General features: G+C 39.7%; 2 protein-coding genes across 4 annotated transcripts in view; both read left to right on the forward strand.

Annotated features, from left to right (window-relative positions):
* The window catches only part of stxbp5a (syntaxin binding protein 5a (tomosyn)), a 74612-nt gene extending 70441 nt beyond the window's left edge, over positions 1-4171 (forward strand). For all 3 annotated transcript variants that reach the window (XM_017033687.2, XM_017033690.2, XM_008313297.2), the window contains 3 exons: positions 200-311; positions 404-624; positions 1148-4171. In XM_017033687.2, coding sequence (XP_016889176.1) covers positions 200-311; positions 404-624; positions 1148-1189 — 375 coding nt within the window. In that variant the 3' untranslated portion in view covers positions 1190-4171. The remainder of the gene's footprint in view (positions 1-199; positions 312-403; positions 625-1147) is intronic.
* Positions 4172-6899: 2728 nt separating this feature from the next.
* sash1a (SAM and SH3 domain containing 1a) overlaps positions 6900-12401 on the forward strand; it is a 168760-nt gene continuing 163258 nt past the window's right edge. Inside the window, exons 1-2 of the mRNA XM_025056650.1 lie at positions 6900-7026; positions 7349-7553. The gene's annotated coding sequence lies outside the window, so the exon portion shown is untranslated. The remainder of the gene's footprint in view (positions 7027-7348; positions 7554-12401) is intronic.

Here is a 12401-nt window from a genome sequence, read left to right on the forward strand (position 1 = left end):
CCCTCCACCCGGGATCCCGGTGAAACCCTAAAAGCCCGCCGGCCCCCCCCCCCCCCCCACCCCTGTTTACAGCCCCCACATTCTAAACTCAATTGAAGTTAATTTAATTTCTTGCTGTGTATAAACCTGTATATTTTCAGTGACAAATATGTTGCCGTGTTGTGTGATTGTACTTGAACTGCCGGTGTGTTTGTTTCAGGAGATGCTGGGAGAACTTTTCACACCTGTGGAAACACCAGAAGCTCCAAACAGAGGGTTTTTCAAGGGTCTCTTTGGTGGAGGAGCTCAGTCACTGGACAGGGAGGAGCTGTGTACGCTGACCTTCACACCCAAGATACATCATCCACAGACTGCTGTCGAGGTGAACGCTAACATTTCCTCTCTTCCTCTGCCTTTGTCTCAGTCGGTGAAATAACCGCAGGAAAGGCATCTCGAAGCCTGGCTCAGCACATCCCAGGACCTGGTGGCATCGAGGGCATGAAGGGGGCAGCGTCCGGCGTGGTGGGAGATCTGGCACGTGCCCGGATAGCACTGGATGAAAGGGGTCAGAAGCTGGGCGAGCTGGACGAGAGGACGGCCGCCATGATGGCCAGCGCAGATTCTTTCTCTAAACATGCCCATGAGGTAATGGGCACCCTCAGGGTTGTGGAGTTCGATTCCAGACTTGGTAGATTAACAGGAAGGTAGAAAAACCTCTGGTGTAAAAAATGGGTTTTTGCTGAATAGTGGGGTTCAACATATCAGGGCGACCGTGGCCCAAGATAAGGTAAGAGGCTCAGGTTTCTTACAGTGTAAGAAGATCACAGGTTTGATTCAGGTTTTATGGTGTGTTGAGTAATCAACCATCAACCTTCACCGCTACCCAGGTGCATTTGATCCTTTAAATAAGTTGAATTTTATTTATTGTCCATCATCTTTCCAGGGAAAGTAGTTCACATCAGAAAAAAGTTAATATTTTCCACCCAAGCTCTATTTAAACAAAAAAGGTGACAAATAATGTGAATATTCGACTTTTTATCCACTAGGCGGCAGTGTTTCATCGTAAATCTGGCTCTTTATTATTACCTGGATATTGTTGATTATTCATTTCTAAGTTTTAAATAAACTTTTTTCTCTCCTTACACTGTGACATTTCCTGTGTTTACAGATGATGCTAAAGTGCAAGGACAAGAAATGGTACCAGTTCTGATCAGTGACAGGACAGGAGCCGAGCTCCGGGGACAAGACCATCACTTCCATGATCTCATACAGACTCATCGTGACTCCCTCCGTCTTTTATCCCGACCCTCCAAGCCTTCTTCACTGAGACTCTCGGGAGTTCCGTCCCTAGCACAATGTTTAAATACTGTTTTTACCTCAGTCTCACCGTGGAACTGAGGGCCAGACAAAGGAGAAGGACAAAGACAAACTCGGAGGGAACAAAATGAAGGTGTCCTTTTTGATTTATTTTCTTTTTCTTTTGTCTCTCACCTGAAGAGTCTTCATTCTCATTTGCCAAAAGCATCCTTTAATATGTTGGCGTCTGTGGAGGGCAGTATTTAAACCGGCGTATATGGCTGGAGGAAAAAAAAAAAGACCTAATGACGTTTTTTTTTTAAGTGCAAAAGAAGAAAAAGAAATCTAAATATATCATAGTATATACATAATTCAAATCAATGTGCAATGACGTCTCTGGATACTGTATTGAGGAGACGGGGGGCGGGGGTGCAGGGGGAGCCAAGGAGGCGGTAAGAAGGAGATCCAGTTTGATGGAGACGCCTCCTCTATGCAGAAAGTGGCGGCGGTGAAAAAACCTCCTCTGTGGTTCACTGGATATCTCCTCATCTCAACAAAGACTCCGGACTTTCCTCCGTATCTTACGACCTTTTTTTGTATTTGTTACCATTAATGTGCATCTCTTCGTTTCTTATTTATCTTTGGTTTCCACCCCTCTACCTGTCATGTGTTGGCCTTTTGGCTCTGTCTGTAATATCTGGAAAAACTCTTATTTTTCTATTGTTGTGAAAGTGGACAACGGTCTGAATTGAGGAAAACCTTTTACTGTGGCTTTTGTTTAGATTAATTTATCTTAATGTAAAGGGCTGGAATCTAAGAGGAGGGCAAGGGTTAATATATATATATATATACACACACACACATATATATATATATATATAAAATATTTCTTTTAATAAGCCACAGACCTGAAAACATATATGAATGAGTCACATTTCTGTTAATCTTCAGAATATAAAAGTACGCTCACGGTGCACAACCTGCCAAATACCTTTACAAATTATTTTACATATCATCTAATTCTGGATTATAATTATACTCAGATTTAAATTATTATTATTGCTATTGCCGGTTATTTTTTTCTTTTCTTTCTTCTTCTTAAAAGTAACCTAGCAAAAACATCTCGTTGGTGTGCGTCCACATCAGTCAACAAATACGATACTTTTCTGATCCTATGAGAATTATTTAAATATAATCACAGTATATTTAAACCATAATTACCAGCACATACAGTACCATGTGTAAATGTGAAGATCAGCAGATGATGTCATGTTTTCCTAATAATTATGGGAAAAAAAGATCAATTCATGAAACTTCAGAATGACCTCATTTTTTTGACAATTTGGCTTTTTCCAGCGAACTATTTGAATAATTGACAATAAACATCGTCAGTAATGGATCATTTATAAAGAGACCTCCGGGGGTCTCCTCCAGCTCTATGGGAATGGCTTTAGGAATATTAAAAACTACCTATTTTTTGCATATTTCTGAAGCTCAGTATCTGGACAAAACAGATTCCATGTTTATAAATGTTGGAGAACAGAACATGAACCGGTTAGTCCCAGTTCCAGTGAGACAGTTGGACCATGACTGTATTTATGAACAGATGTTTTTGGTGTCAGAAACGCCCACCGTCACTTGTGTTTCGTTGCTCTATCCATGTTTGCAGAAAACACCCAGATGTGATGTCTCACACACACACACACTGTCTTTTGACCTTTCTTTGTATATAAGTAAATAGTTAGACAATCTAAGACCAACTGGGGGCATAAATGTCAAGGTTGCCCGGAGCAACAAAAGAGGAGAGAGGCCATATTTTTTCTGACGCCAAAGAGTTGCTTTAGCTTTGTCACTGCACTTTTCATTTAGCCGGTCGCACCACGACTTCTTCACACCGGCGTGGTCCCGTTTACTTTTGGAAAAAGTCGTCATTATCACTCTGTCAGGGTTTAAGACACGGAGCAGGTTGCAATGAAACTCGGCCATTTATAATAAGACTGCGTCACGGTCCGTGAAATGTTTAGTGTTTTAAAACAAATGGGGGAAAAAAACAAACCCTGAACCACTCAGTACGACTCTACGGTCTCTACGACATTTGAAGTATTCATCGTGTGAATGTGTGTTTACGTCTTACTGTGTGATAGGATGTGTTTATGTGGATTGGATTAATTTCCTTAGATGTTTATTTATTTGGTTTGTTTGTTTCAGTTGATTATTAAGTGATTTCTCTGTCTTAGCCTTAGCCGCCCCACCATCAGCCGTCCACCTGTGTCCAGTTCACTGTCTCTTACACTGGACAAAGCCACCAGTGATGACATCAGATGGCGACCTCTGACCTCTGGTTTGATTTATCTGCATCTTGCTCTCATATTCCTACAAATATGGCCTTCTTGTGTTTAGTAACTGTCGTCGTGTGGATGTGGGTAGGTAGTGCTGTCTTTCTATCACCAGGGAAAAAAAAGAGTCAAAAGATTTTTTCAAGTACACACCTAAAAGAAAAACATTCATTGTCTCTCCTTCCAACCCAGCTGCTATGTGTTAATTTTTAAAATGTTCTCTCTGTTTTCTCCCCCTTGTATTATTGATTTGTTTTCGTCTATACAGTACAGTATGTGTTATTCTCACCTAGAGCGATGAAATCCACACACTTCAGACAACCAGAGGGAGTCCTGTCTGTCTGCCATATGCCGTCTTCTGTCCCTGGTCCCACAAATATCAGTCAGTGAGTTGCAGTATTTTTTTTTGTTTTGTTTTTCTCTCATTGTAGCTAATCTTTCTTGTACAGTTTTATGCAACTTTCACATGGATGTTTATGACTTTATCTGCTGCCACAAAAATTTAGAAATTCTGTAGATAGAGATTACTGTGCAATGGAAAATAAAAGTGGAAAAAGCAAGCGTCAGTAAGCATCATTTGAAGAGAAAATTACAGCTGGGATTAATTTGATATCCATGATACTCGACTGTCCTATGTAATATATATATATATTATATACACATATAGATAGGAATTTTGCATCTACATATACAGCATATACGTGTGTATAATAATGTATAATTAGTGTCTGTGTCATATTTTATTTTAACCACTAGATGGCAGCAAATATTCACAACTACCGTGCTTTCTTTGTTCTGCGCAGTCCTGTAACCATGTAGAATGGCTTCAATAGTGATTTAATGGTATGTGATTCAACCCAGCCGACCTCAGAGGCATTGGAATTATTCAAATTCTTGGATTCATCAGAAAATAAGCACCGGATGACAGTAACCTGATGAACCAAATGTTCAAACTGGAATATAACATTCTGATGCTTGCTGCCGAGCCCTGCCTTGTAAAACCATTGTCTCCTCCCGGCTTTTAATGCGTTGTCCCTTCTGTCCAGGAGCTACACAATCCTGTATTGATCACACTAAGTGATTCTCAACAGTCTTCTCTGGTTTCTTTGCATTGACATGTGACAAAGTGTTTACTGGAACTCTCCAGGGTCACCTTTTTCCAAAAAAAATGTTTTTTTAACTTCCAGACTCCTGAGTACTTACTTCAGTGCAACTGACTCATGATATAAGTACGATGTGCCTACGATACAGCACTGCACTGCGCTGCTTGACTTGTTAAATCTGGGACTTTTATTTGAACGATTCCACTTGGATTAAAATGAAGAGCACACACTGTTTCACTTGCTTTTATTATAGTATGGCTAACAAATAAAATGTAAGAAAGGGAAAGATTTACAGGCTCTAAAGCCATATTATCACTGGAAGCTGCCTGACCTCATGTGTGACTCATGCCTGGTGACCTGCATTACTGGGTGGAATAAAGGGTTAGGTCACATCACACCACACACACAATACCACATTCAGGAGAGGATAAAAGAAAAGAAAAAAAAAAGAAAGTTAATAAATGCAAACACACACACACACACAAATCCCTCCTGCAAAATAAACCCAGCTCCTGACTCAGAATAAAGCAGACCATGACGGAGAGTCTCTTCCTCCGTCTGCTTTATGATCAATTTAACTAAAAGCAGATACACAATCCATCTCGGAGTTGATTGTCCCTGCAGGGCTGCACTGTTTTCCACCCCCTCCTCCCATAAAATTGTCATCTGTGTTTGTGAATCTGATCTAAACGGCAAGTGGGACAAAGGGGAATGGTTTGTTTGACCACAGGGCAACAGGAAGCAGCATCATATATCCTTTGATAAGATCTACATATAAAAAAGACAATAAGACAAAAAAGTTTGTGCTCTTTTCAGTTAACTGATTTAGCTGTTTTAGCGTACTAGCATCTGTTAGCCAAACACTGTTTATTCACATGAATTGTATTATTTCAGGAAAAAAGGCCATTTGGAGCTGGAGGTTGTGGTAAGCAGCAAGTGTGAAGTGAGGACAGAGGACGTGAGATCTGTTTGGTTAAGGAAAACACACACACACACACACACACACTGTTGATGTGTTCAATTTGACTGAAGACACGGAGGCGAGGTCATGAGGGAGAGATGTTTGTTGATGTGGGTGCTGCTCAGACCACTGACCTTATTAGCACACGTAAAAACACACACAGACACGTACGCTTCCTGAGATAAAGATTTGGTGTTACAAGGCCGAGCACGCTGCTCAGCCAATGACACGTTAGAGTGTTTGTTGCTGTGGTGACTGGAAGCATGACCTCAGCCACGACTGCGTGGCAAGAATCAGTGAGATTCCAGAAGAAGGTTGTAGTCATCTGTTTCTATTGCTTTCTGTGAAACAGTGGTGCTCAAACTATGGTTCTTTGACCTACAGATGGGACTTGTCTAGTTATGCTCAAAGTATGCATTTATTTAGTTTCTGTTTGTTGTGTAATTTGCTCAGCTTGTATGTTGCGCAGTATAGTTTAGGCGTGTCCTTAAAGGGAACAAATGTCACGCTGTAACACAGCACCCTCTTTTGTTGCCACTTTTGTTATTGTTTAGCAAACTGAGTTCGACTGAGCTCATTACTGCCCTCAAGTGGAAGTAAGGTTTTACCTCCATATACAAGACACTAGAGGACGATGCACGACCCCCACAGAAACCCCAATTAGAATTTTGAACTGGTCCTAAATCCATCGTACTATGAGGCCCATGTGATACCCAGTACATTACTTTGCAGTTTAAATAGTTCATATTTGAACTAGTTTATATTTTACACAAATACTTTGTTGCTGGTTGAAGCAAACTAAGTCCAAAATACTGCTGTTTTTCAGGCTTTATTGACTAAATATCAGGTAGTGTATATATAAGTGATTAAAGTACAAATGAAAAATCAAATCACCATAATATTTGACATTGATTTTGATTTTGAAGTACGTTCAAATGACTGCAGGGAGGAAGAAAACCTCTGCTGCATCCATGGGAAATATCTGAGGTGGTTGTTAAAATGTTTTACTGAGTCAGTATGAAATGGACTTGAAGTTTTTGTGGGAGACATTTCACCCCCCTCCCCTCCCATCTGTAGGGTTTCCTCTGCACTGAGAGCTCAGACATCTTTAATAAAACCTCCAATCCAGTTGCTGCTGACCTAAAAACAAATCATCCACGGTTTACTGCACCTGTCACTGCCACAGCTTCCACCTAAGGCACACAGCCAGTAAATACGTTTATTTTCTTCTTCTTCTTCTTCTGTCTTAGTCTCAGGTGCAGTGCATTCCACACTGTAGCACAGTGGATACGAAGAGTACACCACCTACAGTACAGTTAAATACTAGGCTCTCAGATTTTACTTGGATTTGGTGAGGCTAAATATTAATACCGTAATTTCTGGACTTTTGAGCGCAACCACTAAATAAATAATTTACCGTAAAAAAATAATAAATTAGCCGCTATCGATCAAAAAAAGTAATTTTAAGAAGTAATGTAGATGTGAAAATGCCACAAATGACTACGGTTTTGAGGTCGTTTCTTGTATATGATACTTTTTTATGTTTGAATTCGAGACGTCCAGGTGAAAATCTGGATTTCTGTCGATGTATTCTTTACACTTTTTGAGTTAAAATTGAGTTTTTAACGGTCAATATTTATTGCGTTTCTTTGCGTTTTCTTTACGGCCGGCAGATTCGAGAGAAACGGAATGGAACCAGGCCCAGTCGTACTGCAGTAATGAGCTAAACCAGGTTCACCTGCGTTCTCTACGCATTAACGGTCAACGGTTAGTGGTTTTTTTTTGTATCAGTTTATAAACAAATATATATTAAACGTTTGTCCTCTTTTATTTATACCTGGATTTTCTTCCACAATGTGCGTGGCCAACAACATTGGGGTAAGTGTTTGTTTTGACGTCCTCTGAAACATGTATTTTTGTACACAATGACCAAGTGTAACTGCTGTCGCTGCTGTTGTTTGTAGTTTAAATGTGAATGTGTTTAAATGGTTTGTTTGGTTTCCTGTTTTTTTTTTTTTTTTGCTTTTTGATGCTTGTTTGGTTTCCTGTTCCGGTTTTTTTTAAATAGAATAACATTACGTTGTCGTTTTGTAGTGAAAATATTATCATTATAATTGTACAGCTCTGTGTTATAGAATAATGTTGAAAATCAGAATCTTTCAGACTGTTTGGGCTCAGTTTGCTTCTGTCTGTTTTTTGTTTAAAAAAAAAAAAAAAAAAATTTAAACAATGGCTGACACATTGTTAGTGTGAATCTCCCAAGTGGAACCAAAGCAGTGAAATAGATGGTGAAGACAGTTCTTGTGTTTAACATACAGACCCTATAAGGACAACGGTTGTCCAAACCATGGCCTGAGAATAATAATAAGTCATTTTAGGGAAAAAAAAAAAGTTTTTATGAGACATATAGTCAATATGTTGGAATTGAACTCCTGACCTAATTGGAAGGCAAACAGGCATTTCTAATAAACCATGTTTCCCCAGGAGTGCAGTAATTGGTATGAATCTGTCTGGTCTCTGCAACAAAACATGCAACAAAATTAGGATTCTATTGAGAGAAAAATTGACAATAAAGCAGGGGCCGTGTTGAGCATAAACTGGAAATTGAATGGGTTTTGCAAATGCTAAAGGACAGCTTGTAGAGACTACTGTACAGAGGACGTTACAAAAGGAAAAATGACTGGGTAAATAAAAATATTACATCAGTACATTATATTTTTTCTCCCTTTTTGTTCTGTAGTTTTATATAAAAAAACCCACTTCTGTTTGACTAATATAACACATTAAAAGTTAGCTTCGACTGAGAGAGCGTGTTGTTTAAAGCACTTTGAGGCGTGGCTTTTCATTCGCGGCTCATTTGAATAATTGTTTGTTTAACCTGTCCCCACACAGTACTGAACGTGTTAAAAGGATCATTTGCTTCAATCTGTCAAAACATCTGCTGTTGTTACCGAGCGGAGGATTGTTCATGCTGGTTTCATAGTTTTGTGTGTGTGTCTGTGTGTGTGTGTGTGTGTGAGCAGTGTGTCAGACAGTATGTGTGTGTTTTCCATTTTGGTGAAAAACTACAAGGAGAATATTTGAGAGTGTGGAGCAGTGTGTCAGAGATGTGTAGGATCTCAGTCGGGGAGTTTGTGTTTGGGAAGCTGCATGGTTCTGGAGAAGTCATTTTGATACTGGGGAAGGTTTATGTTTATATTTATTTTTAAATCAAACCTTTATTTTACCAGGAGTAAAAGTAATATGAGCAGCAAAATAGTAAAGTAAAAACAGACAACAAAACAAACCTAAAACAGTAGACAATTAATTAATCTTATTTAACATCAAGACTGTATGATCAACATCAACATTTGATGCATTTACATCCAGTAAGTAAATATGTCGTGTGTCATGGAGACCCCGCCCTGTGTTAGTGCTGTGAAAGGACAGCTTTGACGCTGCAACTGTGTCGACAGGAGTGTGTGGAGTAACAAATATCCAGATAGCCTTCTCAAATATTTGTTCAATTTCCCCTGGAGAGCCATAAGCCAAGGTCTTAGTCCGAGGGTTGTTGAGGGAGCGATAAATACCCATGATCCTTATATTTGCCACACAGGTCCATGTGTCTCAGGAAGACAGAGGTTATCACTTCTCTTTAGAAGCAGCACTCATCTGTTCAGACTGTAAATGCCTGTAATTTCCCAGCAGGGAACAGTAGTGAGAATAAAAGCCTTTTCTTTATGGAGCGGCTGCAGCACATGCCATTAATGATGATCACCACCAGGGGCAAGAAGAGTCGTAGTCATAGAACCAGTATCTGCAAAAAGTTTTGTGATGGATATTTAATGAAACCATACTTACAAAAATAGGCACTAAGGTCTTCAGCACTTTTATCAAAAAGCCACAGAAGCAGATCATCAACTGGGAGGAAACCAGTTTGTCGTCCTAATTTGTCCTCCCAGACACAGGCTCTTCCAAATCCGGATGGTAGCTTGCCGTTTGTGGTGTTTTGTGGTCTCTGAGGTCAGGACACGCTGTAATCACTGCACCCTTGTGGCATAAACAACAATTATGAGCAGGATGACTGGTGGTAACACACTTGTCTTCCCAGAGAGGTGTGGTCCTGAGGACACACACACACACACACACACACGCTGTCTGTAATTTACTTGACAAATAGTTTGACATGTTTTTTTTCTGGTGAACCAAATTTGTTCAGTCTTCACTGTATCATTAAGTGGCAGCGACGTTGCAGCTGGTTGGACATGTGACTTTTAATCAACCAGTTTAGGTTTATAAAAACAGGAAATGTTGCTCTATATATGATACATCTACAGGCCTGGAAAGTCACAAAGTTGTCTAGGGAGGATGAAGCCAATCTGACCAAGCCGTGGTTGATGGACTGACAATGGCACTTATTAAAGTTTGAGGCTCTGCAGGATAAAAATTTGAGCGAGAGGCGGAGGCTGTGATCTGCAGTGACCTTCTGCTTTTTATGACACACAATATGGGGAGAAAACAGAAAATTGCTGCTGGCACCAGGGGCATCCTAATAATATGACACTGGAGAAGGGCATTAGTGTGGGTCGGGAACAAGCCAGAGCTGGTCAGTGGGTTTTCAACAGCAATTCATCGTAATGGAGGAGCTGACAGAAACAGGTTTCAGAGGATGAACCCATTAAAAAGCTCTTCTTCTCATAACGAAGTCTAAATTTAACACATTAATAATAAATAACTCTCTGTTCCACCAGTGGCTCCGTCTCTGAGAAGGACTGAAAAGTTTGTGCTTTTTTTCATTCCTTATTTTGAATCCATAAGTTATGAGCTTAATCGATACTCAGTCAGTACTTCTGTGAGTATCAGTATACAGTATCAATACCACGGAATAGCTATAGTACTAGTATGTACTACCTGTGAGTACGTAGGCTGATTCATCCTGTGAACAACACCGGCCCCTGAATTACCTTGTTCTTTTGCCCAGCAGTTTGGTTGGTCTGCATAAAATCATTTTTAAAAAAAGCCACACATATGGAGCTCTGACACCAACCACCAGGAAAACATCTCAGCCTTTTCTCCCTGATCCAGTGATTCAGTTCCAGTACAGCTGTGTGTTTCATCCACCACTTCACATCCATGTGTCTTCTTGGTAAGAGACTATTTTCCTCCCGCTGGAATTCCAGAGATTCAGGCATTTCATTTTGGATTTTTTTTTTTTTAATGATTGCCTGGCGGCTGGTGGTGTTTCCATGGCAACCCTGTGATTGGGAAGGGGAATTTGAATGGTGGCTGTCAGCGAGGAAAATTGAGCACAGCCACGGGGATACGTTTTATCCGGCGAGAGTTTACTTTAAATGTAGGTCAATCATAAGCCTCTATTAAGTCTTCACCCTGGTGAGGCATATTAATTTGCATTTTGCTTGACTTGTATTAATTTGCATTTTGCTCAACTTGTTTCCCATTAAGGCTGCTGCAGCCTGCTGGTTTCTGTAGCCGTGCAACGTCTGATGAATGTGTGACAGTACAAAGCGGGGAGTAGACAAAGAGAACTTTCTGGGCTTCTAATGGAGGCAGATGTCATCCTGCACTTTGGTTTCCCTTTGATCACTGTTTCTTTTTCTTCTTGTTCTTCTGATCAGGCAGCTAATCTAATGAATGATTTACAATGTTCATAAAACAAGAAGTGCAGCAGTTGTTTTGCATTAGCAGGGACTTTCTCAACATCCAAACAAGGTGTTTAATATGTTGTTAATTAATGTTGACGTTGTGGCTGCGCTCTGTTGACTTTGCCGTGACAGTGATATTTACAGTGAGTATTTTAGTACTGCTAAATAATCATGCTAAATGTCATAGGTTACAGCTATACACAGTTGTTCACTACTGTCAAAATGAGGCGCAGGGACCAGATTCTGCCTAGAATGATATAACACCGAGGTCATGGTTGTTAAATTTCTACTTCTTTTTAGGATGGAAAATAGTTGCTAATATAATTTAAGATTGTTTTTGTACTTCAAAGAGATTTGTCATCTACTGCTTTGTGGTCTCAGATGTTACACGGGTGGGTTTGTCTCTAATTATCCTAGTCACATGTTGTGGACTGAGGAAAGTTAAAGGAAGACCTGTGATGGATGAGTGAACCAGTAATCTTTGACATCTGCACGTCAGGGCATCTGGAAATCGCAGACAAAATTGAACAGCACAGAATATTAGCTCCTATAAATGATCAGTGTTAATTAAATCTATTTGTTGCATACTGTATGTATTCCATGTGGTGCATTAAAGAAGCTGCTGATCAGTTCCATTACACTGGATATTAACTGGAAAAGGCTGCCAGTCCTCCCAGACAGATTTTATCATTCTCATCAACACTGATGTGTTGAAAATGTCATTTGTAACGGCCTGTCTCCGCTCTTATGAATATTTTATACATATGTGCTGTATCTAATGGCATCATTCAAACCACACATAATGGAATTATACCAAGTAGGCAGAGGGGAATATCCGCATGTCAGGGTGTAAATAATCCTAATGGATATTTTATGATTTTTTCTTTTTTAGCTTTTTTTGAAGCGTTCTCGTGGCATGGAGCAACATGCAACATTAAATCCAGTCACACTTTGTTTTTATTATAGTTAGGGAGACACTGTGAGGATTTAAAAAAAAAAAAAAAATTTAAACAGTGAATTTGATTGAATATTGAATTAATATAAATATCCTCGGGCATTAAATTGCTTACACAGGAACTAAACA

Source organism: Cynoglossus semilaevis, chromosome 7 (assembly GCF_000523025.1).
Source record: "Cynoglossus semilaevis isolate Cse_v1.0 chromosome 7, Cse_v1.0, whole genome shotgun sequence".
Classification (NCBI taxonomy): Eukaryota; Metazoa; Chordata; class Actinopteri; order Pleuronectiformes; family Cynoglossidae; genus Cynoglossus; species Cynoglossus semilaevis.